The following is a 16,488-nucleotide window of genomic DNA, read 5'->3' as shown; positions in this document are numbered from 1 at the left end:
TCCAAAGGGTGAAATTTTCATTAGCCGCGCGAACATGTCACGCGCTCCCCATTTGCCGTGCGGTAAATCGTTTGAACCAGCGTGTCTGAGCTCGGTTGAAGATCAGAAGCATCTCTTGAATGTTTTAGCAGCAGATGTGCATCTTCTCTCTTGTTTTTTTTCTCTCTGGCCTCAATAGATCATCATTGCAGCTGGATAAATTTGTTCTGCGCATGGTGTACCTGCCCGGATCTACCAAGGCTCATTCTTCCTGGTCATGCTGTCTTCTCACATTCCCTATAACTCGTGTCGTGACATAATCATGAGAGACACGCTGAAACATATGTTTGTGATTTGGATTTTTTTTTGAGCATGAAGCAGCCTTGGCCTTTGATTACAGATTCTATGTACATGTACAGTCTGCAATGCATAATTCTTCCAGCGCTATCAAAGTGTAGGTTCATAAAAGTTGAATGTTTATTCGTGTATGGTAATCGTCATTTAATTTTTAGTGCATAGCTTCACTGTGTAGGTAGACTTGCTATTTTTTCAGTTGAAATGTTCTGAAAACCCGAGAAACAGAGAAGGTTTGAATGTGCGCTGAGTTCTTTAAATTCTTAGATCTTCCTATAAAGGCAGAAACTCGTACTTACTCACCTGAGCTATGGCTGGGAGTGGGGGAGAGGGGGGAAATGAGAGGCTGACCGTAGACATGGTCAGAGAGATGAGTGTTATGCCAGGCTTTAAAAGAGGAGAGGGAACGAGCGAGACGGAGGAATGGTGAATGGTGATGAGAAAAGGGTGAGCACAGCTTGAAATGTGTGTTCGGTGTCTGTGCTGCTCTTTCCCAAATTAGCTTCACAAATGCAAATTCAGCTAATAAATAGTCTAGTTGAGATAATTCAAAAAAATGTTTTAAGCGACTCTATTAGTAAACAGCCACCAGGATGCAGTTTAATAGATTGCCTCAATGAAGCTATCTCATAGCTTTCAATTGGAGCCCGTAGAAGGCTTCGAGAGAAGGATATTACCATGTTAATGCTCAGCCTGCTTAAATATCTATAGAACGGCAGAGAATATGTTCTTTAATTTCTTCCCGCACGCTAGATGCCTCGGTGGCAGGGGGTTTAAAACAATGAATATGATTTTTAGCCTAAAGACAAAGCTGTTGCGTAACGCATTGTCATTAAAGATGCATAAAACATGTGGTTAATAGATACACTGTCACTTGCTCACGTTTCCCCTCTTTCTTGTTCGCTCTCTTTCTGTGCCAGGTTTTTTTTTGGTTCAGTAGTCCAGCCCATCCCCTCGTTTGCCTCGGGATCTCAACAGCATTCTGTTTACTCTGATACAACAGCCCGACTAGCTCCCAAAAGATGACATTTGCTAACTGAACTTGACAGTTACCAGTCTGTCTCCATATGGCAGGGACTCCACTACAGCCTCGGAATCTGCTTGCGACTACAAGACCTCGCACCTTATTAAAAGAGAAGAAATTACATGCATGTTGAGATCAGAGGCCCCGTTTTTTTTACTCTGTTGATTCACCTGTGGGATTAGTTAAAGGTTTAAGTGAATTAAACATTTTAAGCGTGTTCCAAACTCGCAGAGTGACATTTGTGAGAGATGTTCCCTTCAGTCGAGGGTCAAAAAATTACTGCTGTGCTCTTTTCACACGGAAAAATAAATAAATAAAAACAGGATTGATTATTTGTGGACAAAGGTCACCTTTTCGCTGAAGACAATATTTCGGCTCTGAAGTGTTATGAACAACACTGTTTCTGGGTCACTGGTTTTATAACGTGTGGCACAGAACAATTCACACAAAGGCAAAGCGCCAGATAGAAATGTTTACTCAGTGACTGTCTGTACTTGGCTTTATCCAAAGTAATTACATTGAACCGACTACATCGAAACAGGTCCAGCCAGGCAGTGTTTATACAACAACAGCAGCAAGTTGCTTTTATATAGCGCCTTACCTCACGCAGAGAAGCGTCCCGGAGCGCTTATACTTCCCATCCCTGAAGGGTAATTAACGACTGGAACAGGATGCCAGGAAGGGTGGCAGAGGCCAGGACTCTGGACTGATTAAAAAAAAACAGCTGGATGGATAGACGGTAGGATGGATGTCCTGGAAGGATGACATCAAATGGGCTGAAGTGCTTCCTCATCCAACATACTGTCTCTGTCCTGCACTGCAGCAGAGTCTAGATTAGGCACACAAGACCTGATGAGCATTACACAAAGGCCAGAGTGTTAGCACAAGGTCATAAGATCCGTTCAGATTTAGAAATCCCTTCGGGCAATCTGATCTCATCCTCCCTGGCAATTTCCGAAGCGTCAAAAAGTGACTGAAGCTCTGGTTGACACCAAAGAAAAACATTTTGTTGCTGTCTGTATTGACTCAATGTTGTGTTTTCTTTTTTTTTCTTGATTGAATATTTCTCGATTGACGGTAGAAATCAAGAAACGTTCAATCAAGAGAATTTATTTTGGTGGCCGACCAAAAAGCTTGGCCACCACTGCACTGGGAGCACATCTTGATGGGAGTTTTCGGTCAAGACCAAGGTTGAATTAAAGGATGATCGTTACATTGCACAACAACATGCAACAACTTGCATTTACATAGCGCCCTTCACACCGGACGGCGTCTCGGAGCGCTTGATTAAGCTCAGCTTAATCCAGGGCATCCCTTAGCTCTTGTGCTCACGTGAATCGATTTATGTGGTCAACCTTCCAATCTTCCCGGGACACGTGGGTGAAAGAGTTAACTCGAGAGGGGGTTGGGGGGGAGGGGGGTAGTAGATGGTGGGGGAGGTGGGTAAATCTGTTATTTCGGAATAAACTGACAAAGGTTATATTCTGACAGAGAATATATTTCTGAAACCTCGTGAGCTCTGGTTTTCCAGTAAGCGTCTGAAACAGAATGATCTTAAGAAATGCAAATGTCTTATCGCGCCTGGTTTTAGTTCTACGAGGAGCTGAGTGAGAAAATGGCTGAAGAAATCCTGCAGAACCCTGCTTGCCGTTGAAGGCATTTGCTGCGATGTTTAATTAAACAAGAGCCATAAGAGGAGAGAGACCTGTGAAAGGGCCGTGGAGCTAATCCTCCTGCCTTGATCACTGTCCCTGTGTGATTGTGATTGATGAGTTGATTGTTCTTAACATCTTCATTTGCATCCCTTCCTAATACCCGTAGGCAGAGGTGCTTTGTATTACGAGATAAGAATTCACTGTTTCCACAGACTAATGTGGTAAAGGGATGGAGGAAAGGTGAAGAGGGATTGAGCAGATGATCAGGATCAGCACATTAAGCAATTGGTTTTTACAATCCGCTAGTAATCTCTGGAACGCTTGTGGGTTCTGCAACTGCATAAACCCAGGACACCTCGTTTAAACTCACCCCTGCCTTGTTTTTCGCCCACAAAATATATAGTCAATTCACTTTACAGTCCATGCAAGGATTACTTTCTGTGAAACGCTTTTGAGACGTCACAAAGACGTGACAAGGCGCTATATCAAATGCAAGGATTATTATAGGATTATTTTATGAGGTCATTATTTTTAAACTTCATTAACTTCTAAAAAGTATCCAAAGGGAATTTCTTCTTAAGGGTGTGTTAGGAAGCTTCGTCTCAATGATAATTAACTCGGATTGCAAATGTTGCTAAGAGTGACGATTCTGACGGCAGTATTCTCACGATGGCTACTTGCATTTATACGGCGGCCTTCATGACGAATGAGATCTCGCAGTGCTTTACTGTGACGTGAACGGATGGCGAGAAGGGGGGAGGGGTGAGGTGACCATAGGCCCGGTCGAAGAGGTAGGTCTTAAGGCGTGATCGGAGGACAGATGGGGAGGAGAAGTGTGGAATACATAGGAGGGCGAGAGTTGTTGAGGTTATGGTGTAGAATCGGAAAGCTTGGCCAAATGGTGGTTGTCCCTAGCTATGGAAGAGCTGACTCTCAATCCAGAATTAAGAGGAAAAGCTGAGGTTCAGAGCACTTGATTTAAAAAAAACTCCTGAATCAAAGCTCTGAATAGACAAAGAATTACAGTAACCTTTAATTTCTTCCGCAAAAACATCGTTTTTCAAAACATGGTGTCGCCCACAAATATACGGTCAATTCACTTTACAGCATATTCTGTAAAGCGCTTTGAGACATCTAGAAGATGTGAAAAGCGCTATATCAAATGCAAGGATTATTATTATTTTATTATTATTAATTAACTTTACAGTATATATTGTGTGAAGCACTTTGAGACGTCTCGAAGACATGATACGGAGCTATAACAAAAGGAGGGATTTTTTTTATTATAACCTCTTCATCATCCCAATAATTCTGAACATCCCTATTACTTTCTTTTCCCGCCACCTTTCTCCCTGCTCTGCTGAAACTTGGCATTCCACCTGGGGTTTGGTTGGTTGAGTCCTGGCTGCTCTCTGAGACCTTCTTATGTGGCCATTCGTTATGTTTATGGCCACACAGCAAGTGCTGTCAGTCTACGAGACTGGAGGCAGATTCCCATCCACAGCTGCAGTTATGTCTCCAACAAGGTCCACACACACACACACTACCCCTCCAGCAAAATGTTAGCTCAAACCATGGCCCTACTCCCAATATCTGCAGCGTTGGAATGATTTTTATTGTACTATTTTATCAGTGGCAGATGCATCGCTGTTTATTCACACCTGGCTCTTTCCTGATCATGTTCCTCGTTCCTTATAGAATTGCGGGAAGGAAATTAAATGGGGGTTTCAGAATGCGATCAGTGTGCGGACACCATCACAAGGCATTAAGAACCACTGCTAATTTCACCCTTATGGAAGGAATGCCAATCGTGAGACAGACATGGGATGAGGTTTAAACATCATTTGTCACGGGTCAGGGTGACATTTATGTTATTTGTATAAAATTGGGCTGAACACTTTTTTGGGCAGACTAGTGTCCGACAGCAACAACAACAACAACTTATATTTATATAGTGCCCTTCACGCAGGGTAGAGTCCCGGAGCTCTTGACGGTTGCGGAGGGCGACGCATGCAGAAATCCACCACCATGCTTAATGGTATCTCAAACAAGACTGTGAATTCCATATATATATACGTGTGCCACCTCCACGTGGAAATTCCCGGGTCCGGAACGGAATGTGTACTCTCTCCCTGGAGGGACGCCCCGTGCTCACCTAACTCTGGGGGAATATCAGGTGCAGGTTGGCGAGAGTTAAGCCTTGGGAACCTCAGCGTATGTGTTGGGGTACAACTGCAGATTAACCAGCTGAATCTCCCAATAGTTTGCAATCGAAAGCACGGTCTGGCAAGCTTCCTTCCCACTGCTCCTCCTCCTCGGACCACAGGAGCTGAGTGGGAAGATTCCCTTGTTCCCTTAAATCTGGGCAAATGATAAACCTACCGAGTAAATTTCTGTGCTCTGCATCAGGATTCGAATACATTGAGAAAATTGTGCATTTTCAACCCAACACAAGCTCAAGCGGTGCTTGAACAGCGCTAATGAGTTTAATTGGGATGGTATTTTAAATTTACAATTACAATCTCCACACATATGCAGCTTATGTTCAGGCTATAAAAAACAGAGGTAAATTGCACTCATGCAGATGGCGGTTACACAAATACTTTCCAAACTCCGGAGCATTTTGATGGATAATCTCGACCAGATTGTGTTAGAAACAATGAGTTACAACAACAGCGCAACATCAAACAGCTTGTGAAGTGCTGCAGTAAATTAAATGACAGACACCTGCCAGGGAGTTCTGGGGGCAGGGCCTGAACTTGGGAAAGATGCCATCCGACTGGTTCTAGCAGCTGGTCACCTCCGAGGCTTTGACCTTGTCACGCTGGCATCTGTTTTAAGTTAGACTAGCCAGCCCCTGCAGCTGGAGTTAGTCCGCTTTCACGCAAATGGCTGTTTAATGCCAGTCATTTCAATCATCGTAATTATTATTTTCTCCCTTAATTTCCTGTTGCCTCCACAGTCATCTGTGACTGCTACAGCTTGTCCTGATTTATGATATACAAGGCCAAAAGGTGTGTTTTTCACAATGCTGGCTTATTAAGGGATCTATTCCCTCCCCCCCCCCCCCCTCGCCTTGTCTTCGATACCAAGTTAAACCTGCGTTCACAAGAATTGTGATTGTTTGTGCGACATTGCTGTGTGTGAATTGGCCGCTGTTTTCGCTTACAAAATACACAGTCACTGCACTCCACTTCACAGTTATGACTGAAAAAGTGCTTTGCCACTTTAGCAAGGTGCAAAATCAAAGGCAGGGATTATGATGGTATTGATCAGTCAGTCTTCAGTCAGATTGCTGGCTCATAGTTACCGCACTGCCAAGTCAATCTGTTCAATTTTAACAGAACAGACCAAAACTGACAAAGACCCATCGAACAAATACCATATGGGGGTGGAGAGATGGGTGGGGGAGAGAGGAGGGGGAGAGAGGTGGTGGGGGTGGGGAGAGAGAGGGAGAGAGGGGGTGGAGGGAAGAGGGGGTGGGGGAGAGAACGCGCTATGTTCATCCAAGTTGCCCGCCATTTTGCCATTTGACACCCAAGCTCCATTTCATCCATTTCGCAGAGAAGTAAGTTTTGTCGGAACAGTTTGAATATTCTTAAATGTTCAATCTAGAATTTTTTTTTAACAATTCTTTATTTGCTCTCGTGCTTTTACACGGATCGCGTCCTTCCCTCCCCCCCCCACCCACACACACACACACACATTCTTGTCCACATCCTGAGTGGGAATAATCCTTTTTTGATATGTAGCTCCTTATCACATCTTCGAGACGTCTCAAAGTGCTTCACGGAATGTGGAGATGCATTATTTCTATAGCAGCAGCTCATTTTCCAAAGGCAGCCCAGCACCGAAACGGAAGTAAATGCTGATTAAGACTAAATGCCGGCATATGGGTATAATGTGTGAAAATTAGGACAGATAATATAAATAATTCATGCACAGCAACCTTGTCTAGTTATGCAAACAAGGAATCAAGCCCCTCTAGTGTATTATGCTATCAGGTGGTCATGTGGGAGCTGTGTTAAAGTGTCATGGAAAGGACTCGACATGTAAACACAAATTAATTAAAATATTCGTACAGTGTGCACCAGAAAGAGACAAATTGTCACCTTATTAGCAAATGTTTTTTTCAAAAAAGAAGCCAAACCATTCAGTTTTGGGCTCGAAGGGGAAAAAGGTGAATATTGTCTTGCTTTCGGATTCCTGCCCACGCAGAGCTCTGGATCTCAGTCCGAATCCGGCTCCCCACAGCCCAGCGAACATCGGAGAAGGATTCCTCCCCGACTTGTCTCCGAAAGCTCTTCACACCTGCTTACAAAGCTTTCTTGACACAGCAAATGGAACAGGGAACAAGTCTCTCCCACCAAACATACAGTCAATTCACTTTACAGTATTTTCTGTGAAGCGCTTTGAGGCGTCTTAAAGGCGCTATATAAAATGCAAGGATTATTATTGTTGTTATTATAAGTTTAAAAATAGTGGAAAGAAGTAGAGTACCAAACACAAGTAAAATAAATGTCAAGTTAAGAAACTTGGGTATCAAATTTAAGTGAACGTTATGGATACAGAAATAATTCGTTTGTGTATTTTTGTTGATGAAAAGAAACTTTTTTTTNCCCGAAGATGTTTAAGTAACTTATATTTTATTTAACCTTGAGGAAACACCGCAGAATGGAAACACGAATATTTTCAATTACACTTGAAGTACTTTTCTGTTTGTTTTGGCTGCTTTTCTTGGAGTGCAAGTTCTGCCTGTGTATTAATGTGTCAGACCAGTGCTCACTCATTTTTGTTCTGCAGCTGTATAATTGGCTGCTGTTGCTGCTATCAAAGACTTGAGGGAGATTCCTTTGAAGCAAAGCTGATCCCTTTACAACCACAGCTTGCAAAGGGAATTCAGTTGATGCATTGATGGACTTTGCATTATTTAGTGGAGAAGCTGTTGATCCAACCTCTATTATAGTTATAAAGTCAAAATGTTATCACGCTGCATTAGGGATGTGTGAAAGATTCACGTTGTTGATGTCGATTGCTCCCGGTTTTCCCCCGGTTTGGGGGTGATGCAGAATCTCCTTCGTAATTCGGATTTCTATAAACCAGACGTAACGGAATCGTAAAAAAAAATGAACTGACAAGAGAGGGGCGAGAGAGGGAGAGAGAGAGAGAGAGTGAGAGAGAGGAAGTTGCGGTGGGGGGAAAGAGTGGGAAACGAAACACAAAAGGAAATACTACAAAGAAACAAGCTCCGGCTTCTGCCTTCAACCGGAGATAACAATTTAAAGCCGAGATAGTGTTTTTGAAAGAAAAAAAAAGCAGATTTAAATGTAAAATGTGGGTGGCCTGGTAAGGATTTACAAATCCTGATCTCATGCACATCCTTGCTGTACCTTCTTCGCTTTAACTGTTTCCGTACCAGAAGCCAGCCGGCTACCCCTAAATATAGACAAAAGACGCACGGCGTCTCAGTGAAATATTGCTCTTTATTTCGATGAGTGAAGGCTGACGTAAGGAGAGACAGACAGACAATCTGCCTGACTGCCCGTGAGCAGGAATCAAGCTGGGAGATGGGAGTCTTTCCCGAGATAAGCTGCCTCCCTTCCTTTAGGTTTGTCGAACTGTCCCCGCACGGTTTGGTTTCTGACCCTGCACGAAAGCCGCGACGTAGCGCTTTGAGACATCCCGGAGACGCGATCAGGCGCCGTGTCAAATGTGAGGATCTCGTATCGTGTGCAGGTGGTCGTTGCTACGAAAGGCGAAGGGCGGGCAGGCAGGTGGAGGGGGGGGTGGTGGTGGGAATGGGTCGGTAACCGTGGAGGCGTGGAAAGTATCCCCACCGTCGGTCGGCTCTCGCGAGCGTGACAAATTCGTCTCGGCCGCGGAGCCGGTTCGGTGGGGGGGAAAAAAAAGCGCTCGGGTCTCCGCGTTCCACAACGCCGCGTCTCTTCGGCGATACGATCTGGAACCGAAGCGGCTTCGGGGAGGAGCAGGAACTCGAGTATCTGAGCCTCGTACACGCCGAGCACGTCTGTCAAACACGAGAACTAACCGCTGCCTTAAAGCCGTGGTTAGGCAGCAGCCAAAGAATGCAGCTACTTGCCTTACTGGTGCTCTCTCTGTGACTGCATCAGGGAGTTGTCTGGCAGTAGCTCGTGCACTATATCCAGTAACAGTCATCAGAGGAGTGGCTTACTGTGATTAACTGGGACAAGGTCTGGCAGGAAAGATCCATATGGTTCAGGTTTGGGAGCAGTCAGATGTTGAGTGGGAGGTCAGAAAACACTGCAGAAACTCCCCTCACTCACACCACCTCCCCCTCCAAACATACACAGGCTCACGCACACATACACACACACACACACACCACACACATAACACACACACGCCCCCATCCTTAATTGAAGCTTGCTTTTGGCAGATGCTTTAGGGCCTAGTAGCACAACTGATGAGTTTATGGAGGAAAAAGGGAGCAAGATGGTGCAGCAGGTATTTCTTCATTCTTCCCTTTTGTGTTTAATATTTTGGCTGGCAGCGATGCGTTCTGTAGAGCTCGGGCGTGGAAACAGAGGGGACTGTTGAGAGTTTTGGAGTTGTGCAAGCTTGGGCCAAGTAGGTTGCAGGATCCCATGTGAAGAGAGAGAGGAGAGCGAGAGAGAGATTCTGTTGCAAGAGTAAAACTGTCAAGACTGTGTAAAGCCTTAGCGGCTGCAGAGTTCAGCTCTCCCTGGTGCTGCTTTCGAGTCAGTCTCCTGGTGCAGAGGAAAGCAATACCAGCAACATCCCATCATAACTGTAGCTCAGCAATGCACGTGTGGCGAGGGGCTTTATCCTCTCTCGCTCTTTCTCTCTTTTTCTTCCTCCATCCCTCTCTCCAAGGAGTTTTGGAGATTATGGTTCATTTCACTCTCCACACACAGGAGGGACTTCTGTTCACTTTTGCTCTGTCTCAGTGGCAGTTTGACTTCCATGTCATTTGCATTACATCCTTTTTGAGTGTTGGGAGTGCTGACACTGAATGTCTTGCGTCCTGACTGATTTGTGATCCCCCCTCCAAAAAAAAAACCCATCATCATTGAATGTAGAAGGGGGAAAGGAGTTTTGGCGGGGGAAATGGCTCTGTGGAAAATGCGTAGTCCTTTATGTGACACAGGAGTTTGGTGAAGCCTTTGAGAGCTGTTGTGCCAAGTGACAACTTCAAAAGGGTTATTTTTGTGCGTATGTGTGTGTGTGTGTGTGTGGAGTGTCTGGGCTGATTTTTAGTTCTATTACGGCTTTTGCCTTCGAGCTGAAAGCAATAAACTGGCTTTTTTTTTTAAAACTGCGCCACGTAAAGCATATTTTCGGGCTAAATGTGGTTTTCATTAGATTTGAGCCAGCCACATTTTAGCGAAAGGCTGACAGTCTGCCATCCTTTGTTCCTCTCTCCTGTGCTGCCAGCAACTACTTTTTTTTACATATGTAAAGGGATTCGAGGTTCCCCCCAAAAAACAGCTTTTTTTGTGTTTTTTTTAATTAAAAAATATATAAATACGTATATATAAAGCCCCCCGAATGACTTCAATGACAATTCCCCCAGTGTTAGGCAACAGGCTGAGATTTTTCTCACTTCACCCCCCAAAAAAACCCTTTTTACAAAAAAAAAGGGGGGCGTTTTGCGGGGTTCGGAAGCTCTCACACGGTGCGGGAAGTGTTTTAGTCTTTTCTAATTAAATGTGGGTAGTAATTATTGGGGGCAGAGGTGTGAAAGCGTGGATATTAATTAGGGCGCGAAAAAAAAAGGACTGATGATGTGAACCAGGACAGCCCAGACACAGGCACGACAGCTGTTTTTATGGCTGAGGAAAGCCTCATGAGAACACATCCCCTCCCCCTCCATCCCCCAGCAGACCACATGCACCTGGGAAAAAAAAGTGGGGAAATGAGTTTTTGCCCTGTCTTAAGTTGTGTGTTTTTTTTTCTCTCTCTCTCTCCTTCTCTCCTTCCCTCTTTCTTCTCCCTCTCTCTCCCTCTGATCCACAGGGTAATCAGGAAGCCACAGCACCTCCTGACACTATGGCACAGCCTTACGCATCAGCCCAGTTTGCTCCACCTCAGAATGGGATCCCAACAGAATACACAGCTCCACACCCCCACCCGGCACCGGACTACACGGGACAGACCACGGTCCCCGAACACACGTTAAACATGTACCCAGCTGCCCAGACGCACTCAGAACAAAGCGGTACCGACACAAATGCACAAACCGTGTCTGGAACAGCCACAGTAAGTCCTGCGTTTTTCCCTCGTTACCCCCTCCACCCCCCCCCCCACTCACAGCATCAAACACCCCACCCCCCGCCCCCGCCACACACACACTTTTTCCCCTTGTCTTCTTGTCCATCACTGTTTGTATTCGATTATCCTTTGAAATTTTCCTTTTGGATAAAAATAATAATAATATGTTAGACCAGTCATGCGTAATTTGAAAATTTGCTCTCATTTTTATTTGTGTTTCTTCCTTTCCTGGACTGAATGAAATCTGCTTTTTCAAACAGTTATTTTGGGGGTGGGGTGGGGGGGGGTGGGGTTCTCCCAGGTTAGATTTAATATGATTGAAAGAAGTCAGTTCAGTCAGTTGTTGGTGTGCTTTTTTTTTTGAGGTTTAGGAATGTGTTGGGGGAAATAAAAAGAAAGAGCATTTGCCACATGGTGGTATCACACTCAACTCAAGTCAGCAACACCCCCCCCACCCCCCCCCAAAAAAAAATACCTTCCACGCCATTAGGTGAGGTGTTTGCAGACAAACCACAGAGAGGATTTGTTGATGAACTTTCCCGGAACTATGGTACATTTTAATGTGACTCAAATGTAGAGATACCTAACCAGTCACCTCAGTGGCCTCTTTCAACTGCCAGTGAAGTGTTAACCTTCTGCAAAGCTCGACTTCTAAGATTTATGTTCAGCAAGCAAATGCTCCCAAGAGGAAAGATCAGCTTTGAGGCCTGTTGCATTAATCAGTTTGCTGAATGACATTTCTTTCATTGAATGCCCTCATGCCATCCTCTCACGCCCAGGTACAAGAGCAGACAGCAAACAAACACAGTGGTGTATCAAGCCCAGACTGTTGTAATCGCTGTGTGTTTACATAGGCTGGAAACAGTGGCCGACTGGTTGAATTGGCCATGATTTAGGTAACGAGTCGCGGTCCTTTCGATGTTACCCTCAGTGTAATAGTCACAAGTTTAGGTCAACACTCTATAGCCCAGTGCCGATCTTCGGATGAGACGTTAAACCAAGGTCCCAACTCGACTGCCTGTTCAGGTGGAGGTTAAAAATCCCGTGGCATAATTCAAAATAAATGAAAAGGGTAAGTTTCTCCTGGTGCCCTGGCCGTTAATCCTCTGGTAAAACTGGTCATTCACTTCACGCCTGTGGGACATTGCTGCGTGCAAATTGGCTGCAGCGTTCACCTACAAAAATACATAGTCACTACATGACAGGAAATCCTGTGATCAGCTCTGAGGTGAAAGGCCCTATATCAAATGGCATGATTATTATCAATAAAATTTCAGCTGCCCAATCTCTCCACCTTCACCGTGACTAGTTCTAATCCATCACTATGTAAGGATTATTATGAACTGCAAAGCTTTACAACAGTCAGGATCGAGTGTGCTTTGTGCTTATTCTCTTACCAGCAAGAGTATTGAAGCTTCATCTGCAGGACACCATTAATGGGAACATTTTCACTGGTTCCACTGCGGTATTGCCATTTGCCATTCTCCGAGGGCGTTTCAGTGTTATTCATCACAGTCCTGCTCAGTGATAAATGGGTTGGGAGCGCCTTTTGAAGTGGTATCTGCGGATTGTTTCTGTGCATTCCTCGTTGTCAAGTGAAGCATCAGAACCATATCTGGGGTGATTCTCTATTAAATAGGCTAGAAGATGGGCTCTGTCCATTTAAGATGGGATGATAACTTACTGGTTGCAGGCAAAATGATGTTAGCAAGGATGCCTTGTGACCTGACAGCTTGCTATATTTCATCACAGCAAATCCATAGAGCACTTTAAGTACATTCAATTGACCACAACAGATTCAGTTGATTCTGTTACACGCTGCAGAAGTTTGCCATGAAATATTGCGTTTCTGTCCCATTCTATTCCCATCTTCAGAGTTGTGAGTCAACCTCCCAGGATATATTGACTCACTGCCTCAAATCTTGCAGAAGCTTTTTAGTGTGTTTATGGTGCCACTGATGATGACTCCAGCCAGCGATCCAAAACATACTGGAAGAATATCCATATATGCTGAAAACCTCGCAATAAGTTAATCAAGTCCATACATCTTAGACCTCTACAATCTTCTTACTCATCACATCCTCACCACCCCATTTCAACAACCCCAAATCTGAAGGACGTGTACCGTATTGCAGTGGAACGAGGGGTTGATTCATGAATCTGTCCTTCAGCTCCACGTAATACAGTATTGCTCCTTCGGTGGTTGATCTGAATTGAATTGTTCTGTGCATGACTGCAGTGTAAGATTGTTCTGCTAATTCGTACCCATTCCACACTTCCAAAGGAGTGGTTGCAGTGGTGTGGTCCATCCAATAACTTGGTAGAAAGCAGGTAAAACACCCAGGGAACAGGGTGGATGGGTTGAGATGAAATGTCCATCAAGCCTTTGGTTGAAACTTTTAACCCTCTGGTTTGGAACTCAAGAGCAAGAGTTGTTTACCATTCTAACACAAATATAATATCTGACATTTATTATATTATGACGCATGATCATGGTTGGGTCATTACAAACCGTAGCAGCTCACATGTGACGGAGATGCACAGTGATCTTCCAAATAAAGGTTCTGGACACTAACTCTGTCATTGTGGTATTGTCAGCCATTGTGAACTAAAGTCAAAATCAGAAATACAGTCTGCAAATTGTGGTGATTTAAGTCCAGTTTAGCTGTCCACTTTTAGCATCAATAGTATCAAATAGATACCTTTCTTTATATAAGACCCCCTAACTTTATATTGGATAAATTACAAATTTAGATAGAAGCAAAAGCCTTAAAACCAATGCTTAAGTATGCATCATGGTGTTTTTGGACAATTCTGGAGGGGGACTCTTTATAAATATGAGTTTACCCTAAACCTTACAACAAAATTACATTTGTATAGCGCCTTTCACATCGACAGAACATCCCAATGACATTACAGCAGCTTTGCATATCTGTCAGCATCTCAGATCATCCCAAATCAGTTCTTATATGATCTGGACATCAGAAAATCCTCTTGTTGTCAGAGTTACATAGAAAAGCAACCACTATAGGGACATAGTTAAGTATAAGGTGGTGAAAACCTATTCCACGTGTGCGTTTAAAAGCAATCTTCATTGGTCTATGGGGTAATCTAACCAGTGATGGGGCATTTCAGATAGGGGTGCCAAAATTCTCAACCTTACCTGCCTTGCATGTATTTTCTCAAACACCATTGACAAAGGAAGACAGATAAACTGGTCCAAAACCACTACATTTTCATCAACTTCATTTCCAAGTTTGACTTCAGTAATTAACGGTTCCGACTTTGTGCTTACAACTCACGTTCCAGTTGAAATATCGCAATGTGTTTGCCTTTGCTAGTAAATTACCAAGATGTAAAAGGTTCAATGTTTGAAACAAGTGCTTATCATTTCTGTTGAGCCACCTATCAAGTTCAGTTGCACCCGTGCAATCCGCTAAATCATTTCCATTTGGTCTTGGGCTGCCTTGGAATCAGACGCTCAGAGACCTAACCACACGTTATGCACTTTTGTCAACCTTTCCTGAGCAGCAATGTACCTGAATTCAGGATGTCAATAATCTGTCGACACCGAATAGCTGTATTCCCGCACTGGTTAATTTAAGCCTACAAACATAGTTTGTCGATCAAAAAGTTGCACAACAATATTCACCTCCACTTAATATTGATTTACGAGCGGGCTTTCATTTGATTCAAGATCTTAGGAGACTGCACAGCATAAATCTGGACACGTTCATTTGTTTCTAAATAGTTTAATGGAATCCCATACTTCAGAAATAAAAAAAAACGAAAGGTACTGTGATTACATTAGGCGTTCCTCTTTACAAGAACCATTTCGATCATGGGGGGGGGGGGGGGAGAAAAAGCATAAAAAAATTAAATGGACAGATCCTAAAACAAAGAAGATCATTATTTTTACCCTACATCTGTCATGTTTCAAGCCATAAAGTCGAGTACAGTTTATTTAAGCTACAGATCAGATCGCTGCATAAATATGAATGTCGGTAACAGTTCAACTCAAAAGGTTAGAAGATTTAAATCCGTTGATTAATACTCTTTGATTGTATTCGCCAATCAAACTTTGGAACTTTCCAGAATTATTTTTTTTTGCCACAAGCCAAAATTTGAAGACTTCAGAAAAATAAGGTTGGGTGTCGGGGAAACTTGGCTCGCGTGTTTCAATGAGAGCCCATTTCCGCAAAGATAAGTGAATACTGAAAGACAAAGTTCACTTGTTCCCTTCCCAAGACATCTGAACTGCTCCAGTCTGGAGAAGTGATGGGTTTTGAGAAGTGAGAGTTTTGATAAACAGAAGTTTGTAATTGTGGACTTAAATGTTGTGGATAGGACAAGCAGAGTATTAAGCAATTTGCTAAAGGCAATCACTTTAGTTACGTGGAAATTGTAAATTCGCTGCGATTTTTTTTTCCTGTGCAGTGTTAATCTTGTGTTACATGAACCCAAACCATTGCAAACCACTTCTTCCCAAAGTTCGTGGATGACGACAACTGCCACATTTTTTAAAGAAAAGCTCCGATTTACATCGCCCTTTGTTTTTTTAAAAAAAACTATTGTTTGTTTAATATATTAATTTAACGGGCCGGTGCCTATGAGGTTGTTTACCTGAGATAGGCAATTAAATATCATCCCTCACCACTTTAAACAACGTCCACAAGGAGCAGCAATAACATGGTCTGTCTGTGTTTCTGTCCATAATTGTGCCAGATATTGACAACACAATCTTCTCGACACACGTGAAATTTGTCGAAGTGTTAAATCAACACAACTGAACAACGAGGTTTGAATTTCACAGATATTAAACTCTGGGTTGGGTTGAAATGCAGGCAGATGAATTGTTGAGAGAGTCCAAAGAGTGACTTCCTTCCAATAACCATCAATTACCCTGCCAACAAACATATACAGGACCTGCAGAAGCAATGTGCTTTTTTTTAAAATAAAACGCTACTTTTAAAAGTTTTAATATCCAAACATTTGGGATTTGCCGACCAAATACACAGTCACCGCACAGTCACCGCACTTTTATGTCAAAATGACGTCTCAAAGCTGTTTGCAAACAGCTTTGAGACATCATTTTGACATAAAATCCTGCAAACAGCTTTGAGACGTCATTTTGACATAAAAGGCGCTAGCTCAAATGTAAGGATTATTGTTTTTTTTACCTGTGTGCGTTTTAAGTGCATA

The 16,488-nt window shown here is 43.5% G+C and overlaps 1 protein-coding gene across 13 annotated transcripts in view; it reads left to right on the top strand.

Moving 5' to 3' along the window:
- The window catches only part of rbfox1 (RNA binding fox-1 homolog 1), a 642,946-nt gene that overhangs the window by 531,631 nt on the left and 94,827 nt on the right, over nt 1-16,488 (top strand). For 11 of the 13 annotated variants that reach the window (XM_007893782.2, XM_042341049.1, XM_042341050.1 and 8 more), the window contains one exon: nt 11,032-11,274. In XM_007893782.2, coding sequence (XP_007891973.1) covers nt 11,032-11,274 — 243 coding nt within the window. Of the gene's footprint in view, nt 1-9,369; nt 9,499-11,031; nt 11,275-16,488 lie in introns of those variants that run through there. The other 2 variants (XM_007893784.2, XM_007893791.2) reach the window with 2 other exon arrangements.

This window comes from Callorhinchus milii, unplaced genomic scaffold, assembly GCF_018977255.1.
Source record: "Callorhinchus milii isolate IMCB2004 unplaced genomic scaffold, IMCB_Cmil_1.0 Scaffold16, whole genome shotgun sequence".
In the NCBI taxonomy this organism is placed as follows: Eukaryota; Metazoa; Chordata; class Chondrichthyes; order Chimaeriformes; family Callorhinchidae; genus Callorhinchus; species Callorhinchus milii.
The sequence above is the reverse complement of the archived record's forward strand: the minus strand, read 5'-3'. Positions and strand labels throughout refer to the sequence as shown.